The 20,307-nt window shown below is 41.0% G+C and overlaps 1 protein-coding gene across 8 annotated transcripts in view; it reads right to left on the reverse strand.

The window, feature by feature from the left end:
- AGTPBP1 (ATP/GTP binding protein 1) overlaps nucleotides 1-12,985 on the reverse strand; it is a 55,655-nt gene extending 42,670 nt beyond the window's left edge. For 5 of the 8 annotated variants that reach the window (XR_003570878.1, XM_027880606.1, XM_027880653.1 and 2 more), the window contains exons 1-3: nucleotides 12,899-12,985; nucleotides 6,267-6,398; nucleotides 5,206-5,276 (exon numbers count right to left, since the gene is read on the reverse strand). Coding sequence is in view for 6 of the 8 variants with exons in the window: in XM_027880606.1 (XP_027736407.1) it covers nucleotides 5,206-5,237 (32 nt within the window). In the remaining 2 variants the exon portion in view is untranslated. Of the gene's footprint in view, nucleotides 1-3,746; nucleotides 3,862-5,205; nucleotides 5,277-6,266; nucleotides 6,399-7,333; nucleotides 8,413-12,299; nucleotides 12,405-12,898 lie in introns of those variants that run through there. The other 3 variants (XM_027880628.1, XM_027880616.1, XM_027880633.1) reach the window with 3 other exon arrangements.
- Nucleotides 12,986-20,307: the final 7,322 nt, after the last annotated feature.

A 20,307-nucleotide genomic window follows, 5' to 3' on the forward strand; every position in this document is an offset into this window, starting at 1 on the left:
GACCACCGGGGGCTCCCATAATCAACAATAATTCATTTTATACCCACATTGATCTGACTCCCCACAATAAAACGAAAGTCTACAACATTACCTTTACAAACACTGTCAGCTTTGTTTAAAACAATGAGGAATTATTACTACTCCCTGATTTGTATTTTACATTGGTGTAAAGGTTTCACACTTACAGTAACTCTACTAAAATGTTAAAATCAAGGGAGAATGGTAACTGAGGGCAAAGGTTAAACTGTCAAGAAATCAAATTGATATTAGAGATGCTTAGGAAACTTCTTTCACTTTCACTTTTCCATATTGACATCTAAATGAGAAACATAGCCAAAATCTATTTCAGACTACAGATGATACTTAGCAGCGGTTAACAACAAGAATAAGAAATGGTTATATTAAGTTAAGACTTAAATCAAAGCAATTTTATATTGTGAAGAAAGCATATCACCTTCTCAGTTATTTGCTAGACTTTGATTTCAGAGTATTTTTTTAATCTAAAATAAATCTGTCTTGGGTGCTGAAACATTAATTTCCTTGTTTAAGTAAAGCATAATCACTCCAATACTTTCTCATCATCCAAAAGCAAGCTTAGTTATAATGGTATCTTTATTTGCATAAGCTTTGTTTTGTTTATTTCTCCTCCTCCATTTATCCATTTGAAATGCTCCAAAATTAACCCAAGATTTTAATGAAATCCACAAACTCTGTTGATCCAGTACACAAACTGACAAACAAGGTATTATTTTCATCAGCTCCACAGTCAAAACAAGTAAGAGTCCGGTCAAACAACATATAAGCCAATGTGTATGAGAACTGTTGCTTCAACTTCAGTACGTGTGCGTATATGTATAATTTCCATTGTGGTATATCATTGGTCTTACCATGAAATAAATGTAGTTTGAAAGCTGAAAACAAGCCAAGAAAGTAAAGCTGATCCTTAGAAAGAATGAAGAATAAAATAAAAAAAAAATGGGGAAAAAAAGTTTTTGCAAAGATAAAACTCATGTGCAGGCATTAGAATGTCAAAGTAAACCACATTTTTGACTGCTACAGACTGCAAAATTCAAGCAACACTGGTGCCTGTAAACAATTTACCACGTACAAAAAGTTGGCAGCTAACATAGTTTCTCCATACTTACTAAACGCTTTAAGAGGGTTAGGTGGGTAAGTCATTCTCAGTACTGGGTAATATAACAATTTAAGTTTTAAGATTTAGAGTTACAATCTCCACTTGGGGACACAGTTTCTATCAAGAGCAATAAGTGCTCATTACAGCAGAGATATCTTTGGAATGGTTTTCGGCTATTCATCCTGCACGAAGTCTTCCAACATAAATATAGCCAAATAAATTTCATGCCTTCACTATACCCAGTAATGCGTCCTTGAAACTAACACCAGCTGACACTGAAATATACATTGAAGTCTTGATTTCCTCTTAAGTTATGACTGATTTTTCATCTTAAACTGTGACTTGTACTCTTATTTATTAATACTCTACACTAATATACATAGTAGTTATAAAACTGTGACAGTTTTTGATGTCTGCATAGTAAATCAAAAAGTCTGTAGGATAGGAATCATGGCAGCCAGCCAGACATACAGGAGCAGAATCAGTAATACTGCTGTGACAAACTACTTGACCTAAGAACAAAATGAAAGCCTAATTTGTAATGAGACTCTTTCTCATATCTGTAATGCAAATACATATGTTTTGACCAACAAACCATTCAGGATCCGAATCTAAAAGACAGTTCTCCAAAACAGAGAGGCACCACGGAATCCAATATTTTTAACAGCAAGGAAACAGTCAGAACAGCACAATAAAAAATGTGTCTTGTCAGAGCTATGCTTTTTCTCAAGCTGCTGACACTGCAGAACCTCGCATGAACACCCTGAAGACTGTGTCCTGACTTTCAGGGTGACCTGACAATGACAGACACAGCAGGAGACAAAGACTCAGGAGGAAGAGCCAAGACTTTCCTGCACTTAGACTGTGAGGGGTTCCTTTGCTCAAGGTCCCTCCTTGGAAGCACCAGCTTGAGCTGTTTCTGCGCTGCTGCACCATGAATAAATTGCTTTGGGAAATGAGACATCTGAGACTCTGCCATGGGAAACCTAGGGTCAAACTGGTATGCACGCAGTATAGACCAGTCACAAGAATTTTGATTGGAGAATCCAATATATACTGGAGTCATCATCCATCAAACTAGAAAAGGACTAACTACGATTCCAATTCAGTCAAAAGCCACTGTCAGAAGGAATGTGATGACCCAAATGGATCTCGCACACCAATGTGCAGGTTACCCAGGTCTCCAGTTGCCTTGACTGCCTGAGTTTGTCACTGACACGGAGGGCAGAGGAGACAAGATGAAACTAGTTTTCCCAGAATATGAATAACCCTTCTTGTTACCAGAAGTGGCATTTTTCACTTCACCCATTCTAAAGCCTTCTCACAAGAGCACTCTGTAACCACAGAGAGTTACATACAGTCTCTATAATCTTTAGTTATTAAAAAATCCTGACTAAGAAGCACCAGAAGAAACTTCATAACACCATAAAGACTATTCTCTTCAGAGCTGGATAAACACCACAGCTGCTCTTCATGGCATACATACGCCAAACCAGTCCTTAATGACCTATAAAAATGATTATTCAATAACCAAAGACAATTTCATTCTAATGCTTTGTATCACTTCATTTCAAAGTTTTTCTCCCTGAAGTTTAATCTTAATATTTCTGGCACATATTTCCATCAAATATTCTTAACCATTTTCTGCATTTCACAAGAGTATTTTGAAATTATTCGGTCCTCCAGTAGTTTTACAGATCTTTCCAGCTTCAAGGTGTCTGCATTTTTAACAAGAACTTCCTTTTGTTACAGACCTTTAGTCAAAACCCAGAATGTTTCCAATCATTAGCTGTAAGCCGAAAGAAAGAACACATGCAGAAATAAACTGTGCACTGTTTTCTTCTGACAGCCATCAACTACCACTAGTCTAGTAGCCAGTCACCGCTTTACTCTGTCCGAAGACAACCAATAATTATTATTCTGGGATGGATTTAGACTTCCTTGAAGTATCCTGAGGTAAAAGTTTACCAGTTTTATTTGATCCTGTACAGTTCATGTCTCCATAGGCAGGAAACTCTTCCTTCATCCCACATTCAAATGCTGCAGCTCAAAATGCCCCTCACATCACGACTTAGCTTGCAGAAGGGAAGCACTGAACACCCTTGCCATCATTTCAACTGCTGCCAAAGCTTACAGCATTACTTGAGGAAACCAGAGATTTGTGGACTTCCTCCTTCTCTGATTAGGAAAGCTACAAGTAGGTATAGAGGATGCATGGCCAGATAGTGAGAATAAAGGACTCCAGAGGCTCATATTTGAAAGAGAACTCCCTCAACAAGAAAAAATTTTCTCAAAGAAAGATCCCTCACTGCAGGGATGTTTCTTCCACTCCCAAAAGATTTAAGCATTCTAACCCTGATTATGAAGAAGAGCCAGATTCACAACACTCCATTACTCACTGGATGCCACTTTCACTGCACAAATGCTAGAACATATCATCATAGCTTTCTGGGTGTCTACTCAAAATGAGAAAAATAACTTTAATGGCTGCCAAGGCAGCTTATAAAAATTCCCTTATCTTAGCATGGTTTTCAGCTATTCATCTTGCAAGAAGCCTTGCAAAATATAATAGTCAAATGAAGGATGTCATCAGTTTCCCAACTGTACCTACTTCCTCTGAAACTGCTGTTTGCAGTCAGCCAGCACACTGATGCATAAGGGAGTTTCTTCTTCCCCCACAGCAAACAGGTCTGTATTTTGGTATGTTCCAGTGAGCCTCTAAAAACCTATTTTAAAATAGGCAGGCTTTTCATGAGTTTGTTCTGATTTTCTTCCAATGCAAATAATTTCAAACTAATTTTTTTTCTCAACCACTTCCCACAGTTACCAAATAATCTGTAGAGAGCTAATACTTTTTATTAGTTAAGACTCTGTAAACAGAGTCACCAAAACTTATTGAAGACTTAGGGAACAACTGTTTTGAATTGCAGGGATGGAAACGTTTATTTTATCTATAACTGAGGAAGAATAAATGGCACTTAAGTGGCCACTCCACAAAAACCTAATATTCTTTGTGACAGTATATTTCATGCATTATAATTTGAGGTATTTTCAAGAATACTCACTGCTAACAGAGAGTTTGCTTTCCTTATCATAATGTCTAAGGAGCTAATATATCATAAGGAGAAAACATAATTGTTTCTTTACTATATCTTTTGATCCACCCCTCACACAAACAGGAACAACCAGTCTCTGGTATCAAGCCATTCCAGTTCTAGTCAGCAAAAGCAAAGATGATACTACACACAAGAATTTAAATTTAAATTTTAAATAGATTCTAAGATGCAAAACTAATGCACAGTAGAGCAGGTTCTTAATGCAAATTCACCCACTCACATAGAAAATAATGGGTACATCAGAGAACTAAGACTGAAGCCAAAATTCCATATTTTGCTGCCTGTACATAATTTTTTAATCTGATTAGATGGTTTAACAAGGTGGTATAACCTTTGCTATTTTAGGAAAAAGACTGAAAGCCTTTCAATAGTTTCCTGATGCTTAGCAGCCTTCCAGGAATAATCTCATAAACTTTTCAAATACTTGCTAAAACAAGTTAATATGAAAATAACAAACACAATTTTTCAACTCAACATCTTCTATAATCCCACCCTTGTTTGTTCTTGCTATGTGTTGGATTGCAGGATTGTTGTAGAACGATACACATCACCTGACAAAGTCGTGGCTTCTTACACAGTACTATAAACTTGTTCTTTAATTCCTTCAGTAGAGATAATTTTATGCTTTGCCAATATGTGCAGTGAAATTATTAACATATTTTTCAATTAAATTTAATGTCTACTTTATATTTGAACATATCTAACATTAACTGAAAATTTAAACTTAAAGTTATTTATTAATGAAGCTACTTCACGCTATCAGTATTGACTGCTTCAGTGTTTCAGGACATCAACTTACAGAGTCTTCCAAGGGACCCATAATAAGGGAAGTTTCTCCAACACTAGTCCCAGCTTCATATATTTTATTTATCTTATTATTAAGATAAAGACTGTTTTTTTCAAAAATCTCACATAGCTTGATGTTGAGAGGTCACTATAGTTTTTTAAATTTACCTTTTTTCAGATGTTGTTTTTACTTTGTTCATATCGGAAAGATGATTCTTCAAATTGCCATCTCTGATAACCTGGAAGACATTAAACAACTACATATTGTCAACATCTTTTATTCTTTAATGATGCAATGCTACCACCATACCGAATGTCTCTATGCTAGAAATGCTAAAGAAGTTAATTCACATTAATTACATTTCTCCACACTGTCACAAGCTCTTCTCTCTTCAAACTATTTGATCCAGCTTTTAAAATAAACTATTGCATTGTAAGTATGGAGTATGATTCTGCATTATAATTCAGCTTTACCAAAGCTCAGAAAGTCTGATTATAATAGAACAGAAATTTGTATCAGTCACTTAATAGACATTATTTTCCTGTCCATGATGGAATTTTATCAAGGGAATTTTTTGCTGAAGCCAGTAAATACACTTTTTTAAACTTACTGGACAATGTTATAAGATAGCACAACGTACTTACTTCTGACTACCATTTCATGTATCTATAGAGTAACTAAGACTAGAGGCACAGTGAGAAACATGGAGTATTTGGTGTTCTTATTTAAGCAAGACCTGAATATATTTCCTGGACAGAAACCATATCATGCTAAGAACTCAATTTTCCTATCCATTTAAGGACGTAGTGTCCTCAGGGCACAACACTTCCTCAAATGGTGCCTCCAAGGTTGTAGTCTACAGGACCATTAACTGAACATCAGTACCCATTTCAGATCTAGTATGAATGACAAATACTCCCACTATGACAACAAACAGAATCCTCCAAAAGCACAGTGGTTAGTTTAAAGGTAGAAGACAGAGCAAAGCGGAAAATGGATGTTCAAAGATATGGGTGCTAAGAATGAATATGATAAAGCACTTTTCTTTTGAGAAACTCAGTCAACTACACACAAGAGCTGCTCCCCATCCTAGCTTCCCCCCAAAAAAATGTGTAAAACCTCTCAAAAATCGTCATGGTTCAGCATCTAATTACTGGTAAATTCCACACTGCAATTGGTAAAAGCCTAGAGCAGATGAAGTAAGAAGCAAGCTTATTTCCAGATTTACCTGAAAGCAGAATCTTCTCCCGGCAACCAGGAAGCAAATGCTTAGCTTTTCACCAGAATTCCAGCTTGATACAAGTTAACAGGTGTCCTAGGTTTCTCCAAGTACTCTTCAAGTGTAAAGTATCTTGAAATCCTTTAAAGAAAATAAATAGTTACAAGACAATAGCTGTGTCCACCATAATACACATAATTTCATGAATTATAAAGTCTGGACTATTTGAACCAGGTTGCAGGTCTTACTGGGAGGAAAATATTAGCCTCTTGAATGCAAGTAGCCAGGTCTGTTTTGCTTGCAGCGTTGACCCACTGTCACACAGATGATGAACGGCCTGCCAGTGCCAAGACTGTCTCTATATTATAGTGTACTGGACTGCTGTACAAGTGGAGCCAGCTACTAGGCTGAACTATCTTGAACTGCAAGATCCTAATTTGTTTGTCTAAATTCACCCTAAACTATTTAATAAGTGCTGAAATGCTTACTAATGCTCCAGGTCAAGGGGGAAAGTCAAGCAGCTGAGAAAAAGTACAAGAACCTCTGAAAAAAACCAAAACAACCCCCCCCCAAAAAAAAAACAAAACAAAAACAAAAACAAAAACCAGCCACCAGGCAGAAGGAGTAGGGAAAAAATTAAAATACTTAAAAATGCACATAGTAGCAATCCATAGAGTTGCAGTGGAACATTTATGCACACTAAAGTAAAAAAGTTTCTCTAACATTTTACCAGGAAATGCAAAAAAGCAACTTCCAAACTAATTTAAAACTTTTAATATTATCCTTACTTTGAATAAAGGATTGATAGAAAGGTAAAGGCACAAGGTGAATGAATCTCTAATTTAAACATACATTTTAAATTAAATACTACTTGTCTGCCAGTGGTAGCAGAGCAGAAGAAAAACTAGCATCAGTTCTCCTTTTAAAGGAACAACAACAACTGAATAAAAGCACCTCAAGTTGAAGGGAAGCAGAGGAGAGAAAGGAGTGTTGACCAGTTAAAACTCCAAGCTGGTATATGCTCGATTCTCTTTAATCTCCCTCTGCCTTTTCACATTGCCTGTGAATCCTCTCACCTACACAGTGGAAACAGGCAGCGTCTTCATGGGAAATTTCTCCAGACATGTGAAGTCCCAAATCAGAAAGCTGCACTCACTGTAATAGTGCTATCAACAGTACAACAAATTAACTGGACTGCAAGAAATTATATATAATTTTCACCTTTTTCTTTCTCTTTAGAAAAGCACATAATTGCCTCACTCCAAGGTGAATTCTGTGTCACTGAGCCACTGACTCACCTCCTCCCTGATCCACTTTTTCAATGCTATGAAATTTTGACACTGGCGAGGTTTATGCAAAAGGAAAGAGTATACCCCCTCCAACAGTTAACTTTCATATAAAGTTGTGGCATTTGCCAAAACATACCAGAATAACATGGAACACAGTCTCCTACTTCTTGGATAAATATTCTAACCACAAAAGTACTGCACAAAATGGCAAGCACTATCACAATGCAATTTTCTTTTGCTCAATACAATGGCTAAAGAAACGAACTTACACCATTTCATTCACTCATATCTGAACGTGACTATTAGGCATCACTGTGAGTGCCTGTTAGACTAGAGAGGACTTGTAAGGACACCATCTTCCTTAACACTAAGTTGACATACATTTTTTAGACGAACACCAACATGCTCAGCCTCTCCAAGGCGGTTATAATTCTGGTCAGAGATTGTAACAGGATTCAGTGGAAATTTTACTGATCTAAGTTCTGGGGCTCCCAACATAACTGGGATGTGGGCTTCCTGAAGCAAGTCCAGAGCAGGACAATAAAAATGACTGGAGTGATGGAATAACTCTCCTACGAAGATAAGCTATGAGAATAGGGACTGTTCAGCATGAAGATGAGAAGGCTCTGGGGAGACCTTATAGTAGCTTTCCAGTATCGAGAGGGGGCCTCCAAAAAAGCTGGAAAGGGACATTTTACAAGGGCATGTAGTGATAGGACAAGAAGCAATAACTTTAAACTGTAAGATGGAAGGTTTAAGTTAGATGTTAGGAAGAAATTCTGTACTGTGAGGGGGTTCCCCTAGTCCAGTGCAGATTAAACCAGAAGCAAACTGACCTTTCATAGTATCTCATTTCACATACCCTATTTTAAAGCCATATAAACAAGTAAGGTTATTGGATGTGAAAAATTTCCCTAATAAAACATGAGACCTGATGTTGGATAAAAAAAATCTCACAGGCTATTTGGAGATGCCAGAGTTATTAATACAAACTGCTTTGAATCCTGAAAGTACAATACATACACATTTTGGATACCTATAAACCTACTTAAAACTCTAATGATTGAAAACCTGGGGAAATCCTTCAAGCTTCACAACTAAGTTTCAAGTTGGCAAACACTACATCATACTCAACCACAATCTAGTAAACAGAACCATATACATAAATAATTATAACTGATGTGGTAGTGAAAATTTGTTTTCTGAAGCTGACTATTCCTAGCCCAGTTCCTTCATGGAACCTTCTTTTACAAGCATGTAGAACAGAAAACAAAAAACATCCTACCCCATGACAAACCTTACTTTGTGGAAGTTTCATAGGAATTAAAGTCCTAGTCAGTAGTCAAGAGGGAGACAATTTTCAGAACCAGTTATTTTTTTAATTAAATTCTAAAACAGGATAGAATGGTTTTGAATACACACTAAACAGTTATTTCTTCCTAATACTTTAACATACAGCAGTACCAAAAACTTTTAGAGCCATCAAAATATTATAATATTCCTAAAGGTATATTAGAAGTATTTCTTCTATGAAAAGAAGTTCATTCAAGACAGTAGAAAAACTAGAGATGCTGTTCCTCAAGACGTAATTATAAGGCTTTATGTGGAAATGGTAGAAAATAGTCCTTTATTTAATGACTAAATCTACCCAGCACTTCTAAGTAGAAAAAAAAAATCCGACGTTTTTGGTGAAAAAGAGTCTAATTTTATATCCAAAACAAAATGAAAAGACTAACAACCTTTACCAGTCAAAGAAAAAATACTTCTGAAAATCACCTATGCCTTTCCCTTGTACCATTTGCTATAAATATTTATAGTAGAGAACAAAAGTCAGCTGATTAGCTCACCCACTGCTGCATTATAGCAAACTGCTGACTTTTTGACGTGACTAGGTAAACTGCAACATATAATCAGACATTCAAAATGACATACATAAAGCTTCACAGAAGACTGAAGCACCAAAGTTCTTTACAGCAGCTTGCCAACTATGTCATGCAGCCATTATGACCAGTTCACTTAACTGTAAAAAGAAGGCCTGACACATGTAGCCAAAAAGAGCTGTAAATATCCAATAATGATTACGAAAGAAAGAAAACATTGGCAAGGAAAAGAGCAAAATAAAAACCAGTACTTATTTTCTTGCCTGGAAAGAAGCTCCTAGAAAGTTGCTGGCATAGGATATTGCAAGCATAGGATTACTTCAAGATATGACAAACTTGCTATCAGTAGGATCCCATGGTATCATGTTCAAAGCTGACAGAAATACTGCAAAAGTCAGCTACTTCTCGCCCCACTAGGATAACCCTTTCATCAGGTAGAAGGTGAATGGCACAGGGAGGGAGAGAGGAGCAATAAAAATAGCCAGAAGGAAAAGACCAACCACAGCAGAAACTACACATTTCCCTACACCAAAAAACTGAACAAGAACTGGAAACCTCGTAACTTTAGCCAGCTCTGGGAAATGCTCCATTAATACAGTGGGAAATGTCACAGGTGCTTTCCGGCAGATTTATCTATTCAAATACACTTCAAGCCCTTCAACCTCATTAGTGTGCAGAAACACAATCACCACAATCCATAATAATCTCAGCAACTGTTTTCACTTTCAAAACCTTAATTTTTACTGTTTTGCTTATGAATTATACTTGGGAGCAATTAAAACAGTATTACCTACCTCCAGTATACAAAACCCTGAACATTCTGTTTCTCATAAATGTTAAGTTTTACAAAAGTTGTAGTAAAAATGTATATGTGTCTTGTAGAGTACTGAATGTTTCAGGACCGTGTCCTCTGCAGCTGTTGCAAAAGAGAGGAAGGATGCTGGGATGCTCCCCTCCTCCCCACTACTTCCAGTCTTTCTATGGTTAACTGTTACAAAACTGTATTTTCAAACGTAAACCATGCTGAATCATCCATGTATCCAGGACAAACACTGGACAGTTCATAATCTTCTTGATGCTTAGCACAGGATATTAGACAGTTAAGCTGTGGATAGTGTGAGGACCTGAAAACATACTCAGAGACACACTGCCATTATAAATCCCTCCTACGCACTCACATAAGCAGCTGCTCTGTTCAGCACTCTCACACCCACTTCAAGAAAACTGACTTCCCCTCTAAGTTGTTTAAGGAGTTTCAACACTTCAATTACTGCAGTTATATTCCAGAGTCAGGGTGACTCAAGCAGCATTCAGCTCTTTTAGACATTAGCAATTCTTATCACAGGAGTAATCTCCTAAGAGTAAGCAGCTCACAGATACAGGAATTCAAGGAGATGTTTCAAATAACACACCGAGAGCCAAAAAAACAGGTGATCCCCAGCTATGTCTAGCAGAGTATCACCATAAATTTTAAAGACTGTGAAGTCTCTAATCATAAGACACATTGCTGACAAGTTGTTGAGTGACAAGATGAACATCTTTCCTAAACTAAAACCTAAAAATGAGGTGAAATAGCAATATCCTCCTATAAACCAAGAGGACTTCAGGGAGCCTTTCTCCTGATTTTTTCACTTTTAATTGTAGCTTCTAACATACAATTTCAGTGAATTTGCTCCAAGCAGCAGTAAGCTAACCAGTATAAATGTTCTACCAAGAAAACTGAATATTTTTCAAGTTCAAAAGTTTGTATTTAGGAGACGGTCTGTGAACTTTTTGAACACGAAACCTAAAATATGAGCACTGTCACCTCCAACACCTAAACTGAAAGTTAAGCCTGAGATCAAGTATCATGTCACACATAGATCAGGTGTCACTTCACACACCAAGACTACTCCTGGGTTTAGGATCATTTCCTCGCTTTCTGAAAAAAATAAAAATACATTTTTGAATCTTAAAATAAAAAAGTGTTTCCTTTAATTTATTCTGGCATAAAAAAAAAAAAAATCCCAGTAATGAACCAAAACATCAGAAGTCATGTGTTAAAATTATTTTGATGGTAAATAAAAGCATCTCCATAAAAAGAGATTGTCTTGCCACTCCTCCAAATAAGAAATAAAAAGATATTCCAACACAGACTTGCACTCACAATGCACAGCACGAGGTATAATTTCCAGAAAAACCCTTCGGTCTCAAGTATGATTTCACTGAAGGATTAACCAGAAGGTGGGGCTATCCCATTAGCAGCATTCAGTCACCCGGTATTATACAAAATACACACTGAAAGCTACCTGCAAAACAAGGAAGATTTTCAAGAAATATATATACCTATACAGTATACACCTATAAAGTGCACATATAGATACCTGTAAACATCCACACATGTTCTAAACGAACAGCATTTGTGGGAATACACTCTTTGGAGAGCTAATTCCCTCATGACAGAAAAACAAATACACAAAAATCAACATTCATACCACAAGACTACACAAAGTTTCATAGTGTTTTTACACTACACAGGTACACAGAGGAACTCAATCTCCGCCTCTATATACTATAGAAAGCTTACTGCTCTAAGTATCTAAGTATCTATAATAACAGTTCATCCAGCCCTGGATTCCTAAATATCTGACAAAGCTCAGTGCCTGAAAACAGTTTACACTGACACAGTTTACACCTCACCCCGGTACTGCAATCTATTTCTCAGACCTTCCCTGTCGAGCATCTGAAATGACACCTAGAGAAAAATACGCGATATGCCAGATTTCCACCACTACAAGGGAAGGCACGAAAATGGGGGGGGGGGGGGGGGGGGGGGGGGGGGGGGGGAGGGCGGAGAAAACCCAAACCCCAAATGTTAACAAACCCCTACAAACGGAGTGTTAAGTTAGGCAGACGTTGGGCTGGCCGAGTCGCACGGTACATGAGGTAAGTGTTATGCCAACCGCCGTGTTTTCCGTGCAATGCCTGCGCTGGGTTCGCCCTCCGGCGGGGCACGGGGCACAGAGCCGCAGCGCTCGGAGGCCGGCAGGGCCGGGGGTCCCCTGCAGCCTTTGCCGCAGCAGGGCCGCCCGGCAGTGGCCCCGCAGGCGCGGCGCGGAGGGAGCAGCTCGCCCCGCGGCTAGCGCCGGCCTCCGTGCGGCTGCACCGCGCGCCGCGGGCAGACCCGGCCCCGCCGGGCCCGGAAAACAGGCACCGCTCCTACCGTGGGGCCCGCGCCCATCTCCGCGGTGGGGAGCACGCAGCGCACGGCCCAAGCAGCCCCGCCGCTCTCCGGCAGGTACGCGCCCGGCAGCGACAGGGAGCCGGCACGGAGGAGCTCCGGCACGGAGGAGCTCCGCCCCGCCCTGCTCTGCTCTGCCCCGCCCCAGCCCCAGCCCCAGCCCCGGCTCCGGCCCTGCCCAGCTGCGGCCCGCTCCGCGATGCCCGGCCGCGGGGCTTCACCTTCGCGGTAGGCGGGGAGCGCCCCACTCACCCCGCGGCGCTCAAGCGGGGGCGCCTTGCGGTGGCGGCGGCTCCGGGCTGCGCCCCCGCCGTCCTCATGCGCGGCGGCAGGACCTGCCCGCACCGCAGCGCGTCACCGGCCCCGCCGCGCCCCGCCCGCCCGCGCGCAAGCGCCGCCACAGCCGCTGCGGGGGGAGCGGCGCCCGGGCCGGCCCCGGCATGGGAAGCTCTGACGGCTGTAGGGTCAGCTGGACGAGTCGCGTGAATCCGCCGGGCCGGCCACGCCCACCGCCCTTCACCCTCCGACCGAGCTGTCCACACCGGTATACAAGCACTTAAGGGTGGGTGCCAAGAGCACGGAGCCAGGCTCTGCTCGGTGGTGCCAGGAAATCGGACAAGAGGCCAAGGGGCAGAAGAAACTGATGCACAGGAAGTTCCACTTGAACATGAGGAAGAACTTCCTTACTGTGCAGTTGAACGAAAACTGGAAGGGATTGCCCAGAGAGGTTGTAGGATCTCCCTCACTTGAGCCCAAGATTAGGTTAGTTGGTTAGAGCATGGTGCTAATAAGGCCAAGGTCACAAGTTTGATCCCTGTACAGGCTGTCCACTTAAGAGCTGAACATGATGACCCTTGTGGGTCCCTTCCAACTCAGAATATTCTGTGATTCTTTGAGATACTCAAGAACCACCTCAATGCAATCCTGTGCCACATGCTCTGTGATAACCCTGCTTAGGGCAGGAAAATTGGACCTGAGGACCCACTGCGGTCTCTGCCAGCCAGATTGATTCTGTGACTTTGGATTCCAGAACTCCACTGGGTGCTTCTCCACAGCACAACCTTCACCTGCTTATTATGGCAACCACAGTGAAACCAAGGAATCCCACTGCCCAGGACACTGAGGAATCATAGAAGTAAGGAAGAAAACTCGGTTATTTGTAACAGTCAAAGGCTTCAATTCCCACACGCACACCTTTTCCCCTCCAAATCTTTGCAAAAGAGAAATAATACCTTATACACATTGAAACATTCTACGACAAATTAACCTTCACGTGCCTGGTGCCTGGTTTTGAACTGCTCAGTATCACTGATGACTTCTAGAAATGGGCAATTTAATCTCCCTCTCTGACACTTGTTAAGGTGGAACAACCAAGAACAGTATTTCTTTTTTCATTAAGTTCCTCAGATGAAGAAACTGTTAAGAATACCAAGGCCAAATCCAAATACTATAATTGTTTACAAAACTTATATGGGAGAAGCAGCCCTTTAGTGAAGACTGGTAAACTGAAATCCAGTTCAAATCTCACACTAATAATAGCCAAAAATAAAGGCACAATCCCCAATAAAAATATGTGAATTTCCCAATAACACTGTGTATCCACGGAGTTACTCAGTCTTGTTCAGTAAACAGCAGATTTCAGATCCTTTAAACTACACACTTTTATTCACCCTCCCTTTCAGTGCATATACCTGGCCACCACGTTTGCAACTCCTGTCCTACACACACCATTCATTTCACTCACACAGACAAGAACAAAGACAGCCAAGACTTTTTTACTGTCTAGGAGGTAGCTACGTGTTTTGTGTGACAGTTTGCAACTCTTCCATAGGGCTGATTCACCTGAAGAATTGTTTATAGTTACTGTTTGTTAGTCCTTTAACTTGTGTGGTGTTACAGTGTTAGAAAGGTAAGTTCTGCCTATTTTCCATGCAACAGTCCACAGATGATCCATGCAGAAAACACACATCTAAACCTTATGGACACAGAACAAAGCTGCTTTACTGGCAAGTCAGAAGGAACCACACAGGTGAGGAGCAGCGGACTACTTTTGTGTAGATATGACAGATGGGAGATCCTGGTCCTCCTATCTCCTATTTATGCATAAATGCTTTAATAAATTTTCTTAAGTCCTCGTCGTACCATATTAACAAAAATGGATAGTCAGTCGTCCATTTGTTCTGTTATTCGCTTGGTCTTTCTCTGGCAAATAATTCAATATTAATTATGCTTCCTCAAACTTGTAAACTATAGGTTATGATCATAAAACATACATGTATTTGGAAGGAGATTCCTCCCTCTCTTACAAGGTTCTCCAGTTATCTAGCATGAATGAGAAGAATGCAGGTTATCAGAATGCAGGACTTTACCAGTACATTGGCAACAGATAGGAATAGAAATCAGTACAACTACAAGTTGTACTGTGAATTCTATTAATAGAATTATTTTAAATGCATAGCTCTGTCTAAAGCAAGGCAGAAGACATGGAATAAACTAAAATATGACTCAGGCAAAGACAAAAATAGTGTCAGCCAGGCTCTGGCAAGTAAAGAGCAAATAAGGGGGGTGTAGATAAAAATCTCTCAATTTTTTTTAAAGTTGAAGTCAGAGTAAGCGCACTTAAGATAGTTATGAAAACAATGTTTTAAACAGCTCTGTGTGTGTCCTGAAACATGACAAAAATCAGTTAAAAATATGAGAATTCTTTACTGAAGAAATGAGGTACAGCAGTAGCTCAAATTAATTTAACCCTGCCAAAAAGTATGATTTCGTCGAAGAAAAAATTAATTACAGTAATAGGCCTAAATAAAATACTTATATCAGTTACTGAAACCCATTAATTTTTCTCACAGAGTGTAAACAAAGAATGCAGAACATAATTGGATGGGGAGCTAGCATTTATCTTGATCATTCCACCCAAAAGATTGCTTAATGGAGAACTATTTTTACTAGCTAAACATTTGTTTATGGAAAGTTAAATGTCACTGAATGATTGAACCTAGATTTTCTTTTTTTGGGCAGATAAATTGATTCCAAGTTTAGGATTTATTTGTATAGAGAACAAGTTTACCTTTAAAAAAGCTGACTCTGATGTACAAAGGCAGTAGCAGGCCACTGCTGTTCTTAAAACAATTCTCACTGATTCAGATGCATTTTACTTATATGAGACTGAAAGAATCTGTCCTAGCTCTCTTTGTTTTCAAACACAATACTGTGTTGCAAAAGTGAGTTGTTAATCCATTTAATCTCTTATAAAGACATAGTTAAAAGTCATGTTAAATCAAATACAATCCTAAACAGTTATGCTATGTAATTAATATAATGGTTCATTATTCTTTTGATTTCACAACATTTTGTAACATTTCAAGTAAAATCTTTAATAGGCATACAAAACTATTGCAAACAATTTACATTTTACTTAGAGCAGATCATAAATCTGTAGTGTTTTGAAAAAAAAGTCGTGGTGAATTATATGGCCACTAAGTAAAAGATTTGATGGGGAGCCAGGCGTGCATCTCTGAAAATAGTATCAACAGTAATACTGTCTTGTGGAGCAGAACTTCACACAGAATTAAATCTCTAGGTTTGACCAAGTGACCCACATAGAGGATGAGGGAAAGGCTGTGGATGTAGTCTACCTTAGCTACAGTAAAACCTTTGATAGTCTCTCTCACAGGATTCTTCTGGAGAAACTGCCTGCTCATGGAGTGCACACATGCAGTTTGCTCGGTTAAAAAGTGGCTGGATGGCTGGGCTGAGAGTGGTGGTGAATGGAGTAACTTCCAGCTGGTGACTGGTCACTAGGGGTGTTCCCCAGGGCTCAGTGCTGGGCCAGTCCTGTTTACTATCTTTACCAGTTATTTGAATGAGGGGATCAAGTGCCCCCTCAGTTTGCAGATGACACCAAGTTGGATGGGAGTTCATTTGCTGGATGGCAAGAAAGCTCTGGATAGGCTGGGTCCATGGGCTGAGGACTACAGTATGAGGTTCAGTAAAGCAAAATGTGAGGTCCTGCCCTTGTGTCACAACAGCCCCAGGCAGCACTACAGGCTTGGGGAAGAGTGGCTGGAAAGCTGCCCAGCAGAAAAGAACCTTCTGGTTGCCAGCCAGATAGATGAGCCAGCAGTGTGCCCAGCTGGCCAAGAAGGTCAATGGCATATTGCCTTGTATCAGCAGTAGTGTGGCCAGCAGAACTAGGGAAGAGATGGTCCCTCTCAGAGTACACTTGGTGTGTTCTGTGAGGCTGCACCTTGAATCCCGTGTTCAGTTCTGGGCCACTCACTTCAGGAGAAACATTGAAGTGCTGGAGCTTGCCCAGAGAAAGACAAGGGAGCTGGGAAAGAAAGGATCTGGAGCACATGAACTGTGGGGAGTGGCTGAGGGAGCTGGGGTTGTTTGGCCTAGAGAAAACAAGGCTCAGTGGTGACCTAATCACTCTCTACAATTACCTGAAAGGAGGGTGTAACTTGCTCTTCTCCCAGGCAAGTAGCAACAGGACAAGAGGACACAGCCTCAAGCTGTGCCGGAGGAGGTTCAGGTTGGACATCAGGAAGAATTTTTTCACCGAAAGGGTGGTTAAGCATTGGAATCAGCTTCCCAGGGAGATGGTGGATTCGCTATCCCAGGAAGCATTCAGTAAATGACTGGATGTGGAACTTAGTGCTACGGTTTAATTGGCATGGTAGTGTTTGGTCAAAGGTTGGACATGAAGGTCTTTTCCAGCTTAATGATTCTGTGATTTGTAGGGCATTTGGTCATAGGAATATACCTTTTAAAGGAACAACCTAAGCACTTAGGAAAGAATTAACAAATATATGCTAATCTATGTGGAAAGACAAGGACATCAGAGGTTTCCTAACATAAAAAGGCAGCTTACATTTTTACATAAATCGCATTGCGTTCATTTAGCATTACTGACAAGGCAATATAAGCAATGAATTGAGTGACATTTTGCAGAGACACAAGTTTTCAGACAAAAACAGGCTCCTCACTCCCAACTGCATGTTTATAATCTGTTAAAAAAATCTTTACTACTAAGTTAGCAATACCGTATAACTTCCAGGATCAGTCATACCACTAAAATAATCACAAGTAATTTTAAAAGTTAATGGTTATCCCTCCTGGGAGCAGAAAAGGGTTGTAAGGCATTATAACAGACTGCCCAGGGAAGAGGTGGAGCCACCATCTCTGGAAGTGTTCAAAAACATGTGGATATGGCACTTTTGGACATGGTATAATGATGAGTATGACAGTTGATAGCTGGACTTGAAGGTCTTTTTCAGCTTTAATAATTCTCTGATTCTAGGATAAAAGCAAGGAAAAAGCTCTTTGAAATAATTTAATAGGTTGCTGCATATAAGTGATTTTAGATCCTATCCTGTTCCTTTCAAATTATCAACTGGATAATCACTGTTTCCTACTAAAACTTAACCTCTGTTATTTAAATCTGCCTTGCCTGTTGCTATGTTCCCATGTACTGAGCATATCCAGTCAGTTCCAGATAATGAACACAGCTAACAGCTCTCCTTGACTCTGAAAACCAATCATGCCTTCATGTGGGAGCCAGCACTTGACTACATACACACTGGACAATTTCATTTTGGCTCTTTATTTCTAGATGCGTCATTCCTTGCTAACAATTAGAACTTGGTGCTTCTCCAGATTGCTGCTGTTCTTAGAGGATCATTTCTAATTATCTTAAAGGATAATTTCTAATTATCTTAGAGGATAATTTTGTGCTCCAGCAGGTAAATGAACCTACCAGGGTGGGGCCCCACTAGACCTGTTGTTTACAGACAGAGAGGGGTGGTGGGAGATGTATTGGTTGGAGGCCGCCTGGGGCACAGTGACCGTGAAATAACAGAGTTTGCAATACTCAGGGATACAAGGAAGACCACCAATAAAACCTCTGCGCTGGACTTCTAGAGGGCAGATTTTGGCCTGTTCAGAAGACTGGTCCAGAGCATACCCTGGGAAAAAACCCTTGAAAACAAGGGGGTACAGGAGGGATGGACATGCTTCAAGAAGGAAGTCTCGAGTGCACAGGAACAGGCAGTACCAGTGTGCCAAAAGGCAAACTGTCAGGGTAGACGACCAGCTTGGTTGAATAGGGAGGTTCTGAAAGAAATTAGGGATAAAAAGGGAGCTTACAGACTGTGGAAAATAGGGCTGGCTACCCAGGCTGAGTTTAGGAGTATAACTAGGTTATGCAGAAAAAAATTAGAGAGACAAAAGCACAATTTGAAGTCAGTTTGGCTACTTCTGTTAGGGATAACAAAAATCACTTCTATAAATACATTAATAACAAAAGGAGGGACAAGGAAACCTCCTTTCTTTGTTGGACTTGTGGGGGAACATAGTTAACAGGGATAAGGAGAAGGCTGAGGTACTTAACACCTACTTTGCCTCAGTATTCACCAGTAGGACAGGTGGCCCTCAGGACAACTGGCCTCTGGAGCTAGTTGACAGGGACAGGAAGCTGAATAGCCCTTCTGTGTTCCAGGAGGAAATAGTCAAAGACTTGTTGAGCCACCTATATCCACACAAGTCCATGGGACCAGATGGGATCCATCCTAGGGTGATGAGAGAACTGGCAGAAGAGATTGCCAAGCCGATCTCCATCATTTACCAACAGTCCTGGCTCACTGGGGAGATCCCAGATGATTGCAAGTTGGTGAATGTCACGCCAATCTACAGAAAGGGCTGCAAGGAGGACCTGGGAAACTACAGGCCTGACAGCCTGACCTCAGTGCCTGGCAAGGTTATGAAGCAGATCATCCTGAGTGCAATCACCTACAGGATGGACAAGGGATGAGACCCAGCCAGCACAGGCTTAGGAGGGGCAGGTCCTGTCTGACCAACCTGATCTCCTTTTATGATCAAGTGACCTGCCTGGTGGATGAGGGGAAGGCTGTGGATGTGTCTATCTGGACTTCAGCAAAGCCTCTGACACCATCTCCCATAATATACTCCTGGAAAAGCTGCAGCCCATGGCTTGGACAGGGGCACTCTGTGCTGGGTCAGGAACTGGCTGGAGGGCCAGGCCCAGAGAGTGCTGGTGAACGGGGCTGCATCCAGCTGGCGGCCGGTCACCAATGGTGTTCCCCAGGGATCAGTGCTGGGCCCAGTCCTGTTTAACATCTTTATCGATGATTTAGATGAGGGGATTGAGTCCATCATCAGCAAATTTGCAGATGACACCAAGTTGGGGGGAGTGTCAACCTGCTGGAAGGCAGGAGGGCTCTGCAGAGGGACCTGGATAGGCTGGAGAGTTGGGCTTATTCCAGCGGGATGAGGTTCGACAAGGCCAAGTGCTGGGTCCTGCACTTTGGCCACAACAACCCCCTGCAGCGCTATAGGCTGGGCACAGAGTGGCTGGAGAGCAGCCAGGCAGAAAGGGATCTGGGAGTTTAGATCTACAGGAGGCTGAACATGAGCCAGCAGTGTGCCCAGGTGGCCAAGAAGGCCAATGGCATCCTGGCCTGGATCAGGAACAGTGTGTCCAGCAGGTCCAGGGCAGTGATTCTTCCCCTGTACTCAGTGCTGATGAGACCACACCTTGAGTATTGTGTTCAGCTCTGGGCCCCTCAGTTCAGGAAGGATATTGAGGTGCTGGAGCGGGTCCAGAGAAGAGAAACAAGGCTGGTGAAGGGACTTGAGCA

Source organism: Empidonax traillii, unplaced genomic scaffold (assembly GCF_003031625.1).
Source record: "Empidonax traillii isolate 1590-97213 ecotype Southwest subspecies unplaced genomic scaffold, ASM303162v1 scaffold6:size4315531, whole genome shotgun sequence".
NCBI lineage: Eukaryota > Metazoa > Chordata > Aves > Passeriformes > Tyrannidae > Empidonax > Empidonax traillii.